Source organism: Erythrolamprus reginae, chromosome 5 (assembly GCF_031021105.1).
Source record: "Erythrolamprus reginae isolate rEryReg1 chromosome 5, rEryReg1.hap1, whole genome shotgun sequence".
Taxonomy (NCBI): Eukaryota; Metazoa; Chordata; class Lepidosauria; order Squamata; family Dipsadidae; genus Erythrolamprus; species Erythrolamprus reginae.
In genome coordinates this window covers 53,800,948-53,822,163 of record NC_091954.1, presented here as the reverse complement: position 1 = coordinate 53,822,163, position 21,216 = coordinate 53,800,948, and the positions used below count along the sequence as shown (strand labels likewise).

The 21,216-nt window shown below is 44.4% G+C and overlaps 1 protein-coding gene and 1 long non-coding RNA gene across 4 annotated transcripts in view; one reads left to right on the top strand and one right to left on the bottom strand.

Moving 5' to 3' along the window:
* LOC139167761 (uncharacterized) overlaps nucleotides 1-3,538 on the bottom strand; it is a 150,936-nt gene extending 147,398 nt beyond the window's left edge. For all 3 annotated transcript variants that reach the window (XR_011559188.1, XR_011559187.1, XR_011559186.1), the window contains exon 1: nucleotides 3,407-3,538. This is a non-coding gene — a long non-coding RNA (uncharacterized lncRNA). The remainder of the gene's footprint in view (nucleotides 1-3,406) is intronic.
* A 427-nt stretch (nucleotides 3,539-3,965) lies between these two features.
* EMX2 (empty spiracles homeobox 2) lies at nucleotides 3,966-19,499 on the top strand. The gene is made up of 3 exons (XM_070752628.1): nucleotides 3,966-4,703; nucleotides 7,963-8,147; nucleotides 17,446-19,499. The coding sequence occupies exons 1-3, from the start codon at nucleotides 4,307-4,309 to the stop codon at nucleotides 17,611-17,613; spliced, it is 750 nt and encodes a 249-aa protein (XP_070608729.1). The 5' UTR covers nucleotides 3,966-4,306; the 3' UTR covers nucleotides 17,614-19,499.
* The last annotated feature ends 1,717 nt before the right edge of the window (nucleotides 19,500-21,216 follow it).

Here is a 21,216-nt window from a genome sequence, read left to right as displayed (position 1 = left end):
ACGGGAAGGGCTCATCCGGGCTCCAGTTCTCCTGGAAAGAGAGCCGGGACGACCTCGGCAGGTGAGGTCTGGTTGGAGGCGATGCCGAGAGACCAATGCGTTGGGGATGGGCTTCCTTTGGAAGTTAGATCGCGAAGCCCACGAGCCCCAGCCGGCTTCTCACTTCCGAAACTGTTCTGTTTCAAAGGTTGGAGATATTCACAGGAGTCCCAGAAGGCCATCAAAGGAGCCTGGGACTCACTATAACGCGGCAAGCAGGCTCAACCCACCAGACTGGAGGTATTTAGCTGGTGAGATCTTCCTTCTTGGCAGAAATTAACACTGGAGATACTCTAGAACCAAGCTGGTGCGCCTGTGCTTCTTCCACTCTCCACCTCCACCATTTGGGAACTTTTAAAACCCAGCGGAGGTCTGGTTTTGGCTATAAAGGGGTCCCTGGAGCCTTCTCCCTCCACCCCCCCTTTCCCACCCCTGTCCCAACCCCACGGCCTACGGCTGCTTCTTGTAAAGAGGGCTTAGATCTCTCGACGCGCCAATCCGTCCCCAGTTTGTCAAATCCGCTGTTTTGGGGGGGAAGAATTCGCCTTCTGTGCGCACCGAGGATAAAATAAATCATGGGCCTCGCAATGCTTGTACAGTATTCTGTATTTACACCTGGACAGAGATGAAAGCACCACGGCAAGAAGTGAGTGGATTTCGCACTAGGAGTGGAGGAGAAACGGCGGTCCCTTCGATTCTTTGCGAATGAATCCAAAAGAGTTGGATTGACAGAAATCTTGAATTCCAGAATAACGGCGGCGCGGTTAGTGTATTCGCAAGGCCGCTCTTCACTCGTCCTATCCTTTTTCTAAGGCTGTAGCCAAAATACACTGCTCAAACGAATAAAGGGAACACGTAAACAACACAATATAACTCCAAGTAAATCAAACTTCCGTGAAATCAAACTGTCCACTTAGGAAGCAACACAGATTGACAATCAATTCCACATGCTGTTGTGCACATTCAACTTTGTACAGGACAAAGTATTCAATGAGAATATTTCATTCATTCTGATCTAGGATGTGTTCTTTGAGTGTTCTCTTTATTTTTTTGAGCAGTATATTTAGTCGTGTGAAAAGAAGGGGAAGGCGGGGAGGGGAATGACTGTTTTGCAGCGCAGGTTAATTTCTTACAGGAAAATGAAAAGACACTTAGAATTGCTAAGTAAAAGCAAGTTCCGGTGCAAACCTTTTTTTTTTCTTCTAACCCACCTCTAAATTAAACATTCCTATGAAGGAATATTAAACGCACACCAATATATCAGGAGATGACACAGAAGGGGAGGAAAATGCAAGCGATGCGGGCGGACTAACCCCCCCTCCAATAAGCTTCTTCATGTAGGCACATCGCTGAAAGCGTTTCTAATTTACTCTCCTCTTTCACCTACGTGAACAACTGACAAATATTTGACTTTTATGCAATTATAATGTAATTATAAAAATCATTAATGGCAAACTTGAAAAATACCTGCTGGTACCTCACTTTAAGAGAGTGTAATTGGTAAAAATAGGAGGTTGATATATATATATATATATATATATATTACGAAAACAAATATATATATATACATATATATATATGTGTGTGTGTGTGTGTGTGTGTGTGTGTGTGTGTGTGTGTGTGTATATAATTGTAGTTATATCAACAGCATTTGCCTATGTGTGTGTATGTATGTGTGTATGTATGTATGTAAGTATGTATGTGTATGTGTATGTGTATGTGTATGTATATGTATATGTATTGATATATATACTGTACTGCTCAAAAAAATAAAGGGGACACTCAAATAACACATCCTAGATCTGAATGAATGAAATATTCTCATTGAATACTTCGTTCTGTACAAAATTTAATGCACGACAGCATTTGAAATTGATTGTCAATCAGTGTTGCTTCCTAAGTGGACAGTTTGATTTCACTTAAGTTTGATTTACTTGGAGTTACATTGTGTTGTTTAAGTGTTCCCTTTATTTTTTTGAGCATTGTATATGTATGTAGGTAGGTAGGTATTTTATATAGATATAATATATGTTTGTATTTTATATGTTATTTTTACATGTCAGATAAAAAGAAATATAAAAGTAGTGCACGTGGATTATGGATTTTAAAAAGGACGTTTTGTATCAGACACTGAACCAAATGCCCAGTCTGAAGAGAACTCCCAAGCGTTTATATCCTAGTTCTGTCTTTCCCACGAGAGATCGCGGTCATCTTAGCTTCCCCAGCACCCCTTGTCCTTGTTTTGTTTGACTGAGAGTTGTTATGAAAAAAAAGGCAGATAAGTATCCAATTATATAAATGTGCCAATCAATTTAAACAATAATAGCTCAGGTTATTTACTTGTAGGTAAAGGAGTGGGAAGCAAATAGAACAGAAAACAACAACAACCCAACCCCACCAGGAGAAAATTAAGAGCGTTCTGAAAGAGGATTTCTTGCATCGCAGAAACGTGCTTCTTCACACACAAACCCTCGCTTTTCAGGAAATAAATCACATCGCCAAATAGATTTAAGAGACGTAGATTTTTTTAAAAAAAATCATTAATGGCCAACCTGAAAAATACCTGCTGGTACCTCACTTTAGGAGAGTGTAATTGGTAAAAATAGGAGGTTGATGAATAGATAATAGATCCTTAACTACCAATAAACACTAAGCAGCAGCCCGCAGTGTAAAGGATGTGATCATAATTATTCGACCGCGGCAGCCAATGGGAGCAGGAGGACTCGGGCCTAAAAAAAAAACACCTCGTCCCCGAACGCCACGGCAATCTGGAAAACCCGGACGAAGCCTGATCCCCGGACGATGCACCCGCCTCTTCCCCCACGAGCTCAGCTTTGTGTCCTCTCGCAGATCTCCGTTCTCTAGGAGTTTCCCCGAAGTTGATACCGGCTGCAACCAGGGGGAAGGCGGCCGCTGCACTCGGCGAATTCTTTCTTTCTTTCTTTTTTCCCCGGGACGAGAAAACGAAAGTGGTCCCGGAAAACGAGTTCCGGAAAAAGTCCCCGAAAGAGAAAGTGACCTACCCGCCAACCCACAGAAAGAAAGAGAGAGTCCGGGACTATAGATCGTAATGGGGAAAGCTTCTAAGGTTATGAAAGGAGCGTGAGAACGAGGGAGACCGACGCGTGTCGTCGTCCCCCCCCCACTCCGACGACCATCTCCGGAACCTCATCTTTCCTACAACGGGTTTGAGATGGGCATCCCCCCGCCCTGAGAAAAGCCTCCACGCCTCCTTCCCATCGAAGCCTGGAGTTATTGGGGGACTCCAGCAAGCCGGTTGGGCGTTTGTTTTTGCTTTAAAGCCCCCTTCCCCCCCCCACCGACCCCCCACTCCTCAAAACTTGGAAACCGCGCCTCCCCTTCCTACCTGACTCCAGGCGGGCTTGGATTCCGTTGGCGAGGGAGGGGGGCACCACGGCGCCGCGTCCGTCTCATCCTGCCTCCTCCGGTGATTTTTGCGCTTCTCTTCCCTCCTCCTTGCCTCTCCCCCCGCCACCCTCCCCCCCCCCCGCGCCTTCAGTCTCAGGCAGGCGGAGGAGTCCGTTCCAGGCGCCGGATCCGTCCCTCCAGGATCGCGTGGGCCAGAAGTTTTCGCCTCTCCCCTCTCTGACGCACTTTAAAGAGCCTCCCCCCCCCTCTTCCACCTCAAGGCGAAGTAATCGCGACCAATCATCAAGCCATTTACCAAGCTTCAGAGGAAGCTGTTTATGTGATCCGCGGCACTAATTAGGGCTCGTGAACTAACAAATCGTTTGCGCCACTTTTGGGCAGTTGGGGAGCCCCCCGATCGCTCGCCTGCCAATGGATTGCCGCCGGACTTAAAAGAGGGGCCGCCTCGGGCGCTGCGCGGAGGGAAGGAAAGAAAGAAGGAAGGAAGGAAAGAGCGAGCGGGAGGGCAGACGGACGGGCGGGCGGGAGGTGGGCGAAGAAAAGGGGGAGGTGGGAGAAGAAGGAGAAGAAGGAGAAGAGAGAGAGCGAGAGAGAGAGAGAGAGAAAAGCCAGAACTTCGCCCAGCAACTTTTTGTTTTCCCCTCCCCTTAGTGGATGAAGGGAGCGCGGGAGCCAGCGGAGCGGTTCCATTCGGACGCGCGCCTCTCCATGCGGCCAAGCGGTTTGCCTTCTGTTGCCGGCCGTCCGGCGGCCGGATTCTGGATCTAGCCGGGCCAATCCCTCCAATCTCCTGGCCAGGACCCCGAGGAGGAGGAGGAAGAGAGGCGGCGGCGGCGAGCGGCAGGCCGGCCGGAGGAGCGCCTCGCCCGTCGCCAAGATGTTCCAGCCCACCCCGAAACGCTGCTTCACCATCGAATCTCTGGTGGCCAAAGACAGCCCTTCCTTGCCCGCCTCCCGCGCCGAGGATCCCATCCGGCCGGCGGCGCTCAGCTATGCCAACTCCAGCCCCATGAACCCTTTCCTCAACGGCTTCCACTCGGGCGGGCGGGGAGTCTACTCCAACCCGGACTTGGTCTTCGCCGAAGCGGTCTCGCACCCGCCCAACCCCGCCGCCGTCCCGGTCCACCCGGTGCCCCCACCACACGCCTTGGCCGCCCACCCGCTGCCTTCCTCGCCCTCGCCGCACCCGCTCTTCGCCTCGCAGCAAAGGGACCCGTCCACCTTCTACCCCTGGCTCATCCACAGATACCGCTATCTGGGCCACCGGTTCCAAGGTAAGCGCCGAGGCCGCTCTCGCTTCCCCTCCCCCCCGGCGCTTTTCTGCACCGGTTGGGTGGGGAAATAAACCGAGGAAGGTGGGGTGGGGGCTCCCGGTTGCCTTCGAGTTCAGGTGGGAGCCGGGAAGGAACCGCGGCTCTTTTGTCCCTGGATACTATTTTCTCGTCCCCGAGAAATAATGGCTGGAGCTAATCCGGATCAGCTTCGGAGAACTCCGACTTGTTCTCTATTCCTCTGGATGGATCCGCAGCCTTGGTGGGAGTGCAGAGAGAACGGAGCAAGCAGGGCTCCTTGGGAACCACGATTTTGGGAGAATCGATTGGACTCAAATTGGGAGAATTGGGAGAAAAGAGGGAATTTTGGTAGAAATTCCTTTTCTTTAGGCTTAGGTTTTCTTTCCTATTTTCCTTTTATTTTAGTTTTTCGAGTTCGTCTGAATCTCGGATGAAATAAAGTGGTGTAATCGTTTAACTGGGGGGGGGGCAAGGGGGGCTTCTCCTGTAAAATTAACCTATCGCCGGAAATGCCGGCGAAAAGACACCAGAGTTTATTAAAACCCGGAGAACAAAGGGGTAGGGCGGAAGCTAATTCTTCTTAGTTCATTAAGGCGGCTTTTCATATCTGGCAACCGAATTTATTTATTTTTAAATAGACAAAGCGAAGGTGACACGCATTGGGGATGAAGGCCGGGTCCTGAACTCAGATATTTATGCTACTACTTTGAGAAAACTCCCCTAGTGGCTTCAAGAAAGGACTTGGTGTATGGTGTGTGTTTCTAACTAAAACGCAAATGAATAGACACACATTCCTTAGCCTTCTTTCTTCGTGAGTCCTCCGGGTTAAAGTCGTCGGCTCCCGAAGCGCGGCTTCTTAAGGGAAGCTCCTTGGAATACCTTCCTTTGAAAGTCCGGGGGCTTCAAGGTTTTTAACCTCTCCGGAAAACAACAACTTAAGTCGCCCTGCAGTCGCATCCCCCTGTTTTGTTTTGGCACCCCCCCCCCCTCCGCTGTCATTTTCCAGTGAACGGAAAGATCTTCATAACAGCACAAAGTCAAGCTGCCAAGACTTCGGAAAGATTCCTGACTAAGAGCTTTTTCCTTTCCTTTCCTCCTTTCCTCTCCCTTTCCCTTTCCTTTCCATTCCGTCCTTTCCTTTCTTTTCTTTTTCTTTCTCTCCCTTTCCCTTCCCTTCCTCTCCTCTCCTCCCCTTTCCTTTTCCCTTTCTCTCTCCCTTCTTTCTCTCCTCTCCTTTCCTTTTCCCTTTCTCTTTCCCTTTTTTCTCTCCTCTCCTTTCCTTTTCCCTTTCTCTTTCCCTTTTTTCTCTCCTCCCCTTTCCTTTTCCCTTTCTCTTTCCCTTTTTTCTCTCCTCCCCTTTCCTTTTCCCTTTCTCTTTCCCTTTTTTCTCTCCTCTCCTTTCCTTTTCCCTTTCTCTTTCCCTTCTTTCTAATTCGCATATAATTATCATTAAATGGAATGGCTGAAAGGACAGGTGAGACAGCCAGAGAGATAACAAGAGAGAAAGTAGTTTCGTTTTTGTAGGAGTGAGTGAGAGAGAGAAAAATGCAGAGGCCCAGCTGTTAAGACTTTTGAAGACTGAAATTGGGGGGGGGGGGAGAGATGGGGAGAGAAGAGCAATAGAGCTTGAGAGACTTGCACCCACTTACTCTGCCTGTAAGGCGTTCGTAAGACGTGCGCTCCTGCTTTCTGCCTCTCTTACTCTCTGAGTACAGTTGCAGTTCTAACCCACGCCGGTGCTTTGGAAAAAGTACATAGATTGGCGCTTCAGTTATTTTACAAAGCCTCCCCCCTTCCGTCGCAAATCACACGCTTAAATAAAGGCCTTCCGCCAAATTCACAACGGGGACCTATTTGGGGGTGGTGGTGGTGGAGAAGAAAGGTCGAATCCACACTGGCGCAAACTCTCGGGTTGGAGCGAGGGCCCAGAAGGAAGGGGACCGGTAGCGTGCGGGTGATTATTAGGGGACTAAAACTCCGGGTGGGAAATTAAAGGTTTCACTCGCTCCGTAATCAGCGCTCCGTTGTGCTCATCGGCCTCGCCAGGGAAAATAAGGAATAAAATACCAAGGCGGGGAAATCAATAGAACAGAGTAGGCCAGGCGATTGGGGCAACAGTTTCAAGCTTTTTACTAAAAATCTTTCTTTCTTTCTTTCTTTCTTTCTTTCTTTCTTTCTTTCTTTCTTTCTCTCTCTCTCTCTCTCTTTCTTCTTCTTGTTCTTGTTCTTCTTGTTCTTTTGTTCTTCTTGTTCTTCTTGTTCTTCATCTTCTTCATCATCATCATCATCTTCTTCTTCTTCTTCTTCTTCTTCTTCTTTTTTCTTCTTCTTCTCCTTCTCCTTCTTCTTTTCTGCAATGGGAGAATGAAACGCTGGATGTTTACGTGCGTGTTGCGGAAAGGAAAACGCAACCGTGTTTTTGTTTTAGGCTAGGACAAAGGCCCCACGAATTCAGCCAGACTTTATTTTTAAGGTACCATCCCCGCTGCGCCGTTGAAAGTTCCGTATGTCGAAGAGCGGGAGGGGGGAATAGGAAGACTCTGAAATTCGTAAAACCAACTTTGGCAAGAAGCGGGTAGTCCGATACCCATTCTCCCCCCCCCCCCGAAAAAACCGGATCGTGGCAAGGACAGTAACCGTACCCGCTTTATCTCAATGGGGAACTGACAAAAGGAGAGTTTTCAAAATAAACAAAAGTGCCCAGGCAGGAGAGGAGGAGGAAGAGGAAGAAAGGAAGAGCGCTGGGCTTCGTGACACCGAGAAAATAAAATGGGACTTCACAGTGGATCCGGGTGGGGTAATGTATTCAGACAATTGGGTCTTTTTTGCCCCTTTTCCGGAATATCTGGAGAAGAAGGAAATAATTGCCTTTGTTTTGTTACTGCTCGTTCCCCCTTGATTCTAATGAGGTGCTTTTGAAGGACCCTTGCACCTCATCCTACCTTCTGCAAAATGACACCAAATGGCCAATTAAATTATACCCTCAGCTTCATCTCCCTCCCCGGTTTTCCTTTCTGGAGGTAAATTAGTAGAAAAGAGAGGGCGGCTAATCCGCCTTCGAGGGAGAGAGAATTGAAGCTCCCAGAGAAGAAAAGGGCTCAATAAAGAAGAAACTAGCGAGTTTTATTTTGTCCTAGCACAAAACAGTATTTAGCTGGGCTTGATTGGTTCTTGCTTTTTTCCCCTTTTCTTTTTTCCTTTTGTGCTTTCACTTCTACCTTCCCCTCTTCTGGTTATCCAGGTAATGAAACCAGCCCGGAGAGTTTCCTCTTGCACAACGCGCTGGCCCGGAAACCGAAACGGATCCGCACCGCTTTTTCTCCATCCCAGTTGCTGAGGTTGGAACACGCTTTTGAAAAAAACCACTACGTGGTCGGGGCGGAAAGAAAGCAACTGGCCCACAGCCTCAGCCTCACGGAAACTCAGGTAGGAAGAAAGAATGAAGGGGGGGGGGGGGGTGAAAACGGTTTTCCAGCGTAAAGGTGCCCAGAAATGTAAGGCACCGCGTTTGATTTGGGAGTGGGGAAGGTAGTGACCGAAAATATTTTTTTCTGGTTTAAATTAAAAAGAAAAAAAAGAAAAATATCCCCTTTCATGCTTATTTTCTCAAGGAAGGAAGGAAAGAAGGAAATGAATAAAGAAAGAAATAAAGAAAGGAAGGAAGGAAAGAAACAAGAAAGAGAGAGAAAGAAAGAAAGAAAGAAAGAAAGAAGGAGGAAAGGAGGGAGGGGGGGAAGCAAGGAAGCAAGGAAAGAAAATAATAAGGAAGGAAAGAAAGAAAAAGAAAGAAAGAAGGAAGGAAGGAAAGAAAATAAGAAGGAAAGAAAGAAAAAGAAAGAAAGAAGGAAGGAAAGAAAAGGAAGGGAAGAAGGAAGGAAGGAAAGGAGGAAGAAAAAAAAGAAAAGGAAGGAAGGAAGGAAGGAAAGAAAATAAGAAGGAAGGAAAGAAAGTAAAGAAAGAAAGAAGGAAGTAAAGAAAAGGAAGGAAAGAAGGAAGGAAGGAAAGGAGGAAGAAAAAAAAGAAAGAAGGAAAGAAGGAAAGAAAATAAGAAGGAAGGAAAGAAAGAAAAAGAAAGAAAGAAGGAAGGAAGGAGGGAAAGAAAGAAAAGGAAGGAAAGAAAATAATAAGGAAGGAAAGAAAGGAAAAAAAGAAAGAAGGAAAGAAGGAAAGAAAGAAAAAGAAAGAAGGAAGGAAAGAAAAGGAAGGAAAGAAGGAAGGAAGGAAAGGAGGAAGAAAAAAAAGAAAGAAGGAAGGAAGGAAAGAAAAGGACGGAAGGAAAGAAAAGGAAGGAAAGAAGGAAGGAAGGAAGGAAAGGAGGGAGAAAGAAAGAAAGAGAGAGAGAGAGGGGCGGGGAGAGAGAGACCTGTTAGGTACCCAAAGCCAGCGCTTCTCGCTACCCCGTTCCAAGTAAAATAAGATCTTTCGCCTGAGTGGCAGCAAAAAGGAATTGGTCGTCCTCCTAGTTGGAATCCTGTACGCCTTCCTCGGCAAGCCAGGCTCATTCAATTCAGTGGGTCTGAGGGTCTGACTTCTAAATCGAGCAGCCTAGGATTACACCCGTTGATCAAGGCAAGATCGGCTTAACAGGTTTTGGCTCACGCAGGGAGGATAATCCGGGCCTAAATTTCAAGGCGGAGGAATAGAAACCAGAGGGTGTTGGGTGTTAAGGGCTTCTTCATCTTTGAAGGATTTTTAAAAGTATCGCCGGGGCCTTTTAGGAGGACCTCCCTCTTACAAGTTACCCCACGTCGGTTGTGACAACGGGAGCACAAAGGGTGTGCTCTTTTGATCGGTTATTGTGTTATTTGGTTAGGGCGCCGGCTTGTTTTGGAATTGTTCTAAAGAAGACCCACTGCATTTTGAAACAATGCATTACAAACTCTAGCTCACGTGTCCACGAGAGGGAGTGGGGTGGGGAAAAATAATCCTATATTTTCCCCTTCCAAGGTTTGTTTGTTTTTTTGAAATTGAAATTTCCCGGTTTTTTTAAATGTTTATATGCGTCTTGGTTCCTTGTCCAACTGAATAACGGGGGTAGATCTTTCGGGAGCCCCAAATCCTATTTATACTTGACTATTTCCAAGCCAAAAATGTTATAGAGGGTTGAGTTTTGTTGGATCTAGCGGCCTGGATTTTCAATCTCGCGGATTTCCACTCGGTTTAAAAAAAAGGTGGGGGGGAGATAGAAGTTCCTCCAAGTTCTCCAGCGAAGCCGCAATCTTCTTAATAAAATCGTCTTCCGCGGCTTTGTGGATCGAAGCTTGTCCCGCGATTTAAATTCTGGGCTCCTTGGAAGTTCTACCCTTGAGGAGCGCGGGCGTTCTCCGATCCAAAGGAGTTGTCGGTGGGCTTGCGTGTGTGTGTGTGTGTGTGTGTGTGTGTGTGTGTGTGCGTGTGTGTGTCTTTCTCTGTGTGTTTGTGCCAGAGAGCGAGCGAGAGCTGGGGAATAAACACATCAAAACGCCGGTGCGCCAGGCAAAGCCACGGGGCCAGAAACGGCGTTGTTTGACAATCGCCCAGATGAGGCCGTCAGAGGCTCTTGGAAAAGTGTGCTTAGGATAATGATCTATTGTAGTAACCTTCGGAAGGGGGGAGGGCAGCCGAGGAGGAGGAGGAGGAAGAGGTGGGGAGAAAGCAAGATCAAATTAATCGCTCCGGCCTGTATTTGTAAGCTTGCTCTGCTGCCTTCGTGGGCGCCTGCATCTTTTTATAACCAACGGAGGGTTGGTTTAGAGTAGAGTAGAGTAGAGTAGAGTAGAACAGAATAGAATTCTTTATTGGCCAAGTGTGATTGCGCACCCAAGGAAGAATTTGTCTTCGGTGCATATGCTCTCAGTGTACATAAAAGAAAAAAAGACATTCGTCCAGAATGTGTTTTTTTTGGGGGGGGGGGGATTTTTAAAGGGAGAGGTTGAGTTCGTTGGCTTGGGGAATTTTTCTTTTTTCTTTTTCCTTTTTCTGTTCCCAGCTTGGTAGTTGCGCGCCTTCCTTGGAAGTTTTGGGAGCCTCCTTCCGCCCTCCGAACCGTTTCGGAAGCAATTTCCGAAATTCCTTCGAGATTGGGCGTCATAGAAGTCTGAACGAATAAATAAATAAACAAACAAACAAACAAACAAACAAACAAACAAACAAATAAATAAATAAATAAATAAATAAATTCTCGCGTTTTAAAAAGGAGGGAAGAAAGAGAGAAGCGGGAGGAGAAGGGGAAAATAGACGCAGCTGAGTTCAAAGTTCCTAGTCAACAGTAACTGTTCTCGGGTCGGATTAAGTTGTAACACTTTTTTCCCTCCCCCCCCCCTCCTCTCTCTCCTTTCCACCCTTCTCGCCTTCCTCGGAGGGGGACGAGGTTGAAGCTTTTGTTTTAAACCTGCCTCCCTTCACAACCTCCCCCCCCCAGCCGAAGGGAACGGGGGCTTTGATGAGGGATCGCCCGAACCAAGAGGGGGGGGGGGAACGCGCTGACAAGCCCGATTTCCACCGGCAAAGCGGCCTTTTAAGGTGGTCTATTGTGCCGCCCGATGCCGAAAGCTGGCCGGGGCTTCCATTGTGGCGGTGTCAGGCCCCCCGGCCCTCGACAAAACCAGCTCTCCTTTGGAGAGCGGCGGGGAGAAATGAACCGCCGTCCCCTTCAATTAGCCCGCTTGAAAAGCAAATTAAACTCAACCCCTTGCGCGCTCCCCCCTCCTCTCCGCTGGCCCTGTTTAAAGGAGGGGGCTTCGGGAAGGAGAGAAGCTGGAAACAACCCCGCAGCCGAGATGGGAAGGCAAAGCGGCGGCGCCTGGCAGCGAAGGGCTTCAGAAAGGGCAGCCAAGCGGGTTAAAGGGGCTGATTAAAATGGTCCCGTTTTCGGATTTTTTTTCCTCCCCTGCCCCCTTCCCTCTGTGAAAAGCCTTTATCGGTCATTTCCAGGCTGAAGCCTGAAAAGAAGAAGAAGAAAGCGCTGCTTTTCCTATCGCCTTCTTTTAAAAACCGCGTTTTACCTCTGGCCTCCGCAGGGGAAGTCGGCTCTAAGCGCTCTGAAGGCAGTTTGGGGACCCATAAATAGCATTTGGCAATAGCATTTTTATACCGCTTCGCAGTACTTTAAGCTGTTTGCAGAGAGGAAGCATATTTTCCCTAACAATCTGAGTCCTCATTTTACCGACCTTGGAAGGATGGAAGGCTGAGTCAACCTTGAGCCTGGTGAGATTCGACCTGGCAAATTGCTGGCAGCTGGTGATCAGCAGAAGTAGCCTGCAGTACTTCACTCTAACCACTGCACCACCGAGGCTCAATATAATAAATTAGTATAGTATAGTATAGTATAGTATAGTATAGTATAGTATAGTATAGTATAGTATAGTATAGTATAGTATAGTATAGTATAGTATAGAGTATAGAGTATAGAGTATAGAGTATAGTATAGTATAGTATAGTATAGTATAGAGTATAGTATAGTATAGTACTGTACAGTACAGTATTATAGTAAACACAATAATTATGCTTTACATGCTGCTTTGAGACAGAGGATTCAACCTTGAGCCCACTGAGATTCGATCTACCAAACTGCTGGCAGCCAGTGATCAGCAGAAGTAGCTTGCAGTACTGCACTCTAACCATTGCACCATCAAGGCTCAATATGATGTAAAAATATATAATATGATATGATATTATAAGATATGGTATGATATGATATGGTATGGTATAATATAGTATAATATAATATAGTATAGTATAGTATGATAATACAATATAGTATAATATGATTATAATGTAATGTAATATAATAAATATAATATAATATAATATAATATAATATAATATAATATAATATAATATAATATAATATAATATAATATAATATAATATAATATAATATAATATAATATAATATAATATAATATAATATAATATAATAATATAATATATACTGTAATATAATCGGTTACTAAACGACTCCCAGTCTTTATACGATCTGTTATTAAACGACTCCCAGTCAGGGTCGGGTTTGATTCGGATTCCCGCCACCCTTCGCCAAACCCGCGGGGACTTTTTTTCCTCTCCCTGCCTTCTCTAAAAAATGTCCGATCTGAAGGCCTTTCCCGTTTTTTAACTCGAATCCCGGCTTCCCAGCTTCCAGGAGACCCGAAGCCAATTCCCTCCTTTGATAAGACTAAGAAGCGCTCGATACAAAAGGAGCCTCTATTTGAAGTTGGCAGAATTCGAACCTCCTCCTTAATTAACTGAGCCCGTTCGTCGCTCTCCCTCCCTCCCTCCCCCTTTGATTATTTTTAATTACGGTAGAATAATCCCCTCCTCCACCTTTAAAGGGATCCCCTCCCTCCCATTTCTCCCAAATTAACCTGGAGCCTCGCTGAGTTTGGGCTAAATGTTTGGTAGGCCTGCCTGCTAATCGGTTTCTAAGGTCCGACAGTAAGAGCCGCTTTTCAGGCGGAGAGATCAAACGGAAGGTGGCAGAAAGTGAGTGGAGGAGGAATTAAAAAAAAAAGTCTGGCTTAGTTGTTATTGTGTTTGAGCCGCGGTGATTAATAGTAAGAACTTGAACCCTGGAATTCCCAAATACTGTCTGTCACCATCATTTGCTTGTGCAAAATATGCTGTAATGGGCACCAGAGAGGGAAAATGTGGGGACTCAGAAATTGGGTACAGTTGTGATAACATACATAAACACACCTGAAGGCAGACTTGGATGGGTAAATATTCCCTTCTCTGAAAAAACAGAACAGCTTCACCTTATTATGTTTAATACCCATAATGTTTGGAGGAAAGATCAGAAGCAAGGTGAGAAAATATTATTTTACTGAAAGAGTAGTAGATGCTTGGAACAAACTTCCAGCAGACGCGGTTGGTAAATCCACAGTAACTGAATTTAAACATCCCTGGGATAAACATCCATTCATCCTAAGATAAAATACAGGAAATAGTATAAGGGCAGACTAGATGGACCATGAGGTCTTTTTCTGCCGTCAGTCTTCTATGTTTCTATACTCATGATATGTAGATGTGACTGTTGCCGTTCTGTAAATTACACAGGGGCAAGTCCCTGTTCCTTCTTGTCAGATTTTAAAAAATACCTTGTGTGTGTATATATACTGCTCAAACAAATAAAGGGAACACTCAAATAACACATCCCAGATCTGAATGAATGAAATATTCTCATTGAATACTTTTGTTCTGTACAAAGTTGGATGTGCACCACAGCATGTGAAATTGATTGTTATTCAGTGTTGCTTCCTGAGTGGACAGTTTGATTTCACAGAAGTTTGATTTACTTGGAGTTATATTGTGTTGTTTAAGTGTTCCTTTTATTTATTTTTTTGGAGCAGTATATATCATACATGGGATACATATATGTACAGCATACATGGGGTACATATATGGAGTGATGCAAATAGGAACGTGTGCCGGTGGATGTAGGTAGACCCCACTCTTTTTGGAGATGGAAGCTCGAGGCCAAATGTGTGGCAAGGCAGAGTAAGATGTGCTTAAAATCAGACCACCGGGGTTGGGTCCAGGTAAATGGGCACAAGGCTTCTAACAGTGGCCCATAGAGAAATGAGGAGGAGGTGGAGCCCACAGAATGTATATCCCACCACCACCACCAGACCATAACAGAGCTATTCTGGAGTAAATAGGAAGGCACAATACAGCAAAGAGTGTTCACACAAGGCCAAACAAACCGGATCACATCAGATTTTAATTTGTTATGTGAACCAGGTTCTTAGGGTTAAATCGTGGGATAATTTGGCTTAACATGGGTTATGTTAATAGAAATATTATGCCTTGGTAGGAGAGTTTAACAACGTTTTGTGATCGAAGTGCCTCCTAATATGCACCAATGACAAATTCCTTCAGGGTCCAGTCACACTTGGCCAATAAATAATTCTATTCTATTCTATTCTGTTCTATTCTAATCTATCCAATTTAATTCTATTGTAATTCTATTCTATCCAATTCTAATTCTAATTCTAATTCTATTCTAATTCTAATAATTCTATTCTAATTCTATTCTATCCAATTCTAATTCTATTCTATTCTATTCTGATTCTGATTCTAATTCTCTCCTCTTCTGATTCTAATTCTCTTCTCTTCTCTTGTGATTCTATTCTATTCTATTCTATTCTAATTTTAATTCCATTCAAAATAAGCATTTGGAGCTCCAATGCATTGAAGCTCCGGCGGCGTTCAAACTCCGATCCTTCAGGGCGATGCAAGCGGTGTGTTGTAAAGGGTGTGGAGTACTCGGCCTCACGATCCTCAACGCTTTTCCTGGGAGAGGAGGAGCCCTATTGATTTTCTGATGGAATCTTAAGGTTAAAAACGAGCTCCCGTCAAGGGTGAAAAGCCGGAGTCCCAAATTGACATCCATGGGGGCGCATTTCCAGGGCCTGAGCCTAAAGTGGGAGATTAATCTCAAAGCCCAATTACTGTGGCTTAACGGAGTTCCAGGGAGGCGGGAGGGCAGCCTTCCTGCGAAGTCAATAAGATTGCCTTTGATCCCGGCATTGTCTTCCCAAGCCACGGGAAGTCCATTAATTTCTACGGCGTTTATTTCCCAGTAAGCGTGCATGGGATCTTAAAGCACCCATTCGCAGGAAATTGACATATTTGCCAGACTCCAAAACCAGGCGAAGCTCTGGGTAGATAGAGCCAGAAGGAAGAAAGAACGTCGCTTTTCACGGTTTGGGCGCTTACTTTAAAGCAGTGCTTCTCAAACAGTGGGGCACGGAGCAATGCTGGGGGGGGGGGGGGGGGGCGTGTGACCCCAGGAAATATGCGTGGTCCCTCTCAATACACCCCCCCTAACCGAAAAGAGGCTCCCCTGAGTTCTGTGGGGCTTACTCCCAGGTAAGTGGGCAGAGCAGCCTTCCTCAGCCCATAGTTTGCTCGCAGTTTAAGTAATAAGTACGATAATAAGTAAAATCATAAATATTAACGCAAAAATTTCAGTGGAGAGTTGGGAGGAGCAGCAAAATGTTTACTTCTTCCTAAGGGAGGGGGGGCGGAGGGCGTAACAGAAAATAATTGAGAAGCACCGCTTTAAAGAAAGTCCCATTAGACCCAGTGGAGAAATTTTTCTACAAATATGCGTGGCACCATTTTGCAGTGGCTTCCAAGGGGCTTAATCTTCAAAAAAAAAAAATCTTTACCCGGTCTCCCATTCCTATTGCATCGCTACTCTGAGTGAACCCACTTTCTGAATAGTTGCGAGCTCGAAACCAAGAATTCCGTGTAACAGCCGGCTTTAGATTGGCAACTCTACCTCTAAGTTACTAGACCCTCTGGTGTAGCCACAGTGCGCGCGTGCTGCTGTTGTTGTTGCGTGCGGGTGTATGTGGGCAAGGGCTCGCCTGCGACCCTGGCTCCTGCTATCAAAGGTAGGCAGGCGGCTCTGGGGATTCTGGGACTTCCTCTGGGCTGGTGCTGAAGGCTTAATTTGGAAGCAAGGAGAAAGGAGCCGGTGTGCGCTCACGTTTCCATACATTGAAAGGGGAGGGAAGAGAAAGTGCGAGGCGAACGCTATTGGAAGCATCGTAAACAAAGGTCGATTCTGGAATTAAAACCCAACTCCCAGCGTCTGTAAGGCAGGGAGGGTAACAAGAAGGCTGCGAGGATTTTCGAAGTGAGAAGTTTCTTTCTTTCTTTCTTTCTTTCTTTCCTTCTTTCTTTCCTTCCTTCCTTCCTTTCTTTCAGTTATTCCTGTTGCTTTAAGCCGGTGGGAGGCCCGTTCGAATCTGGGAAGAAACTCCTGGGCGCAGAGTTGCAGCATTTATCTATCTATTTTATCTATCTATCTATCTATCTATCTATCTATCTATCTATCTATCTATCTATCTATCTATCTATCTATCTATCTTATATCTATCTATCATATATCTATCTATCCCTCCCTCCCTCCCCCCTTTCTCTCTATCTAGTCACGTACGTATGTATTGTTGATATTCAAAGATATAATATTTATATACACTGCTCAAAAAATAATAATAAAGGGAACATTTAAACAACACAACTCCAAGCCAATCAAACCTGTGAAATCAAACTGTCCACTTAGGAAGCAACGCGGATTGACAATCCATTTCACATGCTGTTGTGCACATTCAACTTTGTACAGAACAAAGTATTCAATGAGAATATTTCATTCATTCAGATCTAGGATGTGTTCTTTAAGTGTCCCCTTTATTTTTTTGAGCAGTGTACGTGATACTAGTAAAAGAGAAACATAAGGACAGGGGATAGTAGGGACTCTGGTGCACTTATGCACGACTCTTACTAACCTCAGTCTTAGGAATCGGGAGAGGTCAACAGTGGATAGTCTAAGGGCAAAGGTTTGGGGGTTAGGTGATGATACTACAGAGTCTGGTAGTGAGCTCCGCGCACCAACTACTTGGTTACTAAAGTCGTGTTTCCTGCAGTCGGGTTTAGAGCGGTTTACTTTAAGTTTATCTGTTGTGTGCTCGTTGTTGTGGTTGAAACATTTCCTGCAGAGTCCTTCGGGAATTGGGGGCGGTGCATATAAATTAAATTAATAAATTAGTAAACAAAGTTCAAGGGGCAGAAAAGGATCCTCTTTTTAAAATTTTTTAAAATAAAATAAGAACAAGTCTAACGATGGTGAATTGGTGTAACTGGCGGGGAGCCCTTGGCCGAGCTTAACAGCCGCCTCTGTTTTCTCCTCTTCCTCCTCCTCCTCCTCTCTTCCTTTTGTCGCTCCTCTCTCCAGGTAAAAGTTTGGTTTCAGAACCGACGGACAAAGTTCAAGCGGCAGAAGTTAGAAGAAGAAGGCTCAGACTCCCAACAGAAGAAGAAGGGAACTCATCACATTAACCGGTGGAGGATCGCCACCAAGCAAGCCAGCCCAGAGGAGATCGACGTCACGTCCGACGATTAAAACCACCCCTTTAAACAAGTAGAAAAGAAAAGAAGAAGCAGCAAAACGAGAGAGAGAGTGGGAAAGGGGGAAAGAGAGAGAGAGAGAGAGAGGGAGGGAGGGAGAAACTCGATGCTGGCGCTTTAACAGACTTTTCAAGGAACACCTAACGCGTGTTCAAGGCTCGGGACAAGCCCAGGAAGTGTCGTGTGAGCGGGCGAGAGAGGGAGAGAGAGACTTCTTCGCATGGGCCCCGTCTGGCTTAGACCGAGGCAGCTTGATCCTCGGTACAAAAAGAAAAGAAAATAATGAAAAGAGCGAGGGAGGGAGGGAGAGAGAGGGAAACAGAGACCGGAGGGTGGGGGTGGGAAGGAAGAGACTGTCAATCAAAGCGAAATCACAGGAGATGATTGACCAACATTCGGTCTCTTTTTCCAACTAGGAATGAAATCACTTCACATTTCAAAGGGAAATAAACGCAGGGACACCTGATTTATTCTTATTCACCATCCTTCTGATTTTTCTCCCGGTCTTTTTTTTTTTCTGGGAGAGAGAAATCCCACCTAGCCAAAATAGACACACCTGTTCCAGAAACTTGAACTGCATGCTTTTCTTTTTCTTTTTTCCTTTTTGATTGGTTGGTTAAAAAGACCTTTTGGGAAAGGGGAGGAAGGAGGGTGCAGCGTTTGCAAGAAAAGGTCGCTTAAAGCAGTGTTTCCCAACCTTGGCAACTTGAAGATATTTGGACTTCAACTCCCAGTATTCCCCAGCCAGCATTCGCTGGCTGGAGAATTCTGGGAGTTGAAGTCCAAATATCTTCAAGTTGCCAAGGTTGGGAAACACTGGCTTAAAGGCAGGCGGGATATGAAGGGGACTTTCCTACCCCTTCTTCCTCCCAAGATAAGTTCGGTGTGTTTTTAAAGTTTGATTTTATGAGAAGCTGTGCAGTTTGTAAATCTTTTTTTTTTAATGATGACTTCTGGTGTCAACGTGGTTGTGAAAACTAAATGAAGTAGCGGCAACTAATTCTATTTCCCTCCCCCCAAATGGGTTACCCTCTGAAGAAATGGATAAAGGTGGTGAAAGGTGGAAGGGAAAGGAACCGTTGTAATTTTGCTGCAAGACAGAAAGAAATCTAAAGAAAATAGTCCTCGTTCTAAAATTCCAGTTATATATATATATATTTCTTTCCAGTAATGGGCTGTGCTAAATCAGGATTTATGGAGGGAATCTGAAGACATTTCAGCCTTGCTGGGCCTTCCAAAAATGCAGAAGACTGCAATTCCCATAATGCCCAGCATCTGGGAGAGGTGGGTATAAGTTGTCCAGCATAGATGGGAGGCACCAGTGGAGAAAAAGGCATTTCAACCCTGACCCATTTTTCCCCACAGGGTGGGATTTCAAGCACTGAAATGAATAACTTGTCAATTGCTCCAAGATTATACAGCTATTAAAATGAACCTCTCCAACGCTCTGCCTTTTAAAGCGGTGGCTTTCAACTCCCAGAATTCCCTTGCCGACGTGGCCTTTGGAATTCTGGGAATTGACTTGACCCTTGAATTGCCCCAGGCTGGGAAAGGCTGGCTAAAATGACAAATGTTTCCTTATTGTCTTATTTACCAGAATGTAAATATTTTTGTGTTGTGTGTTTAATTTGTTAGAATTCTAACACACTATATACTTCCGAGAAGTATCTCAATGTCAATATTTTGTCAATAAAGATTTATCAATATGGCTTAGCAATTTTAAGCACTTTTTTTTTTTTAAAGAAACTTTCTCATTTTTATGCCCCCAATCGCTTTCTGGTGCTAATAGTCTTTTACATTTTATAACCAATGTTGATTGGAATCAGCCATCCTGCAGTAACTTTGTTAGCAACAACAGGGAATAAAAATATTTATATCAAATCGCATTGAGGATAAGGTGATTTTTCAAACAAAGGGATTGGGTTTCTGTTTTGAACAATGCAGGGTTCAATTTGTCCCATGTACGTTATTCAAGTCCACCTTAAAAACAGGCTTGCCAAAGTATACAAACCTGAACTCTTAGAAGTGTAGCTCGGTGTGATGTTGGAGATAAATAATGTGTCCATAAAAAAGTCACTCAGAAGTACTGTACATTATTACAACTACTTAGAATTTTTGGGCTGCCAACGTTTTAATATTGGTCTACATTGAAGTAATATCATTGGGCTGCTGATTGGCCCACAGCAATCTGGTCATTACTGAGCCTTAATTTGGATTTAAGTCCCCTCTGAAACCATGACCCTGTCCAATCATGAAAATGGTTTGAAAAAGGCCCAGTGTAATTAAACCCTTCCCTCCTTTTCTTTCTGTTCTTGTGAAGTTTCATTTTAACAGAGATTTGGAAGTAAAGCCCTTTTGGTGCTAGCATAATTTACTCCCAAGTAAGGCTGCAACCCAAATTACAATTTACCTGGCAGTATATTTGAAGCCAGTGGATTGCCTTCAAAACATATATGCGTAAGATCATTCGACAGGATTGCCTTGAGGATCAATATATGAATAGCATTAATATAATATAATAATATAATATAATATAATATAATATAATATAATATAATATAATATAATATAATATAATATAATATAATATAATATAATATAATATAATATAATATAATATAATATAATATAATATAATATAATATAATATAATATAATAAATATGATATAATAATAATAATATAATAATGCTTTACATGCTACTTTGGGACAGAGGATTTAAGCTGCAGCCTCAAAAATACAGTCATATCAGTTTCCTTTCAGTTGTATTATTTTCTTTTTCTTTTGGTATTGTTGTGTACATTTTCTAATGAGATTTTTTTTTTAAAGGAAGGAGGAAGGATACCAATAAGAATTTTTCTAAGGGAACAGAGGGATGCCAGCGTTAACAGGGAGGGGCAAAAAGTTTCTTATAATCCTGGAGGAAACTAGTTGGCTTTCTGGGATACCCCAGTTTTTTTTTTTTAAAAAATAATTCATGGTTCATTTGCTCTTTAGTCTGATAGGCTGCATTAATCAGTTTTCTTGCCATTGACAGCACAAACCTCGGTCTGCTGTGTTCCAGCTACAAAGACTTTTTTGTGGAAGTGCAAATCAGTTTAGGCAATTATCATACCAGGAATATGAAGGGGAAAGAGGAGCCATTGCCCAGTGGTCTCCTTTAATCTCTTAATCCATGGATCCAGGGGGGCTAGTTGGACATAATTTAGGACAATCTGACTACCCTTTACACTGTGATAAGGTGAAGCGACAATGCATCATGAAAATACCAGCTTTGTTCAATAACCTGCCTTGAAAATTTCAAATTAAAGATTCCATGCATGTGCTGACTAACACAGGGCCTTTTAGAAATTAGGTTTAAAAGATCTGATGAGAGAGAGAGAGAGAGAGAGAGAGAGAGAGAGAGAGAGAGAGAGAGAGAGAGAGAGAGAGAGAGAAAAGAATTATCCATCCATCCTGTTTCTCCGTTCAATCATAATAAGTGATTATTCACTCAGACTAATTGGGAAGTTAAAAATCATTTATCCCTATAACTTTCGACTTCAGAACTCCTATAGAAAGATTCCTTAGTAAATAACCCCCCTCCCTCCCTCCCTCC

Coding starts and splice junctions, on each gene's coding strand:
- EMX2 (XM_070752628.1), top strand. CDS start 4,307: ATGTTCCAGCCCACCCCGAAACGCTGCTTCACCATCGAATCTCTGGTG. Junction 4,704..7,962: donor TCTGGGCCACCGGTTCCAAG/GTAAGCGCCGAG, acceptor CTGGTTATCCAG/GTAATGAAACCAGCCCGGAG. Junction 8,148..17,445: donor TCAGCCTCACGGAAACTCAG/GTAGGAAGAAAG, acceptor TCCTCTCTCCAG/GTAAAAGTTTGGTTTCAGAA.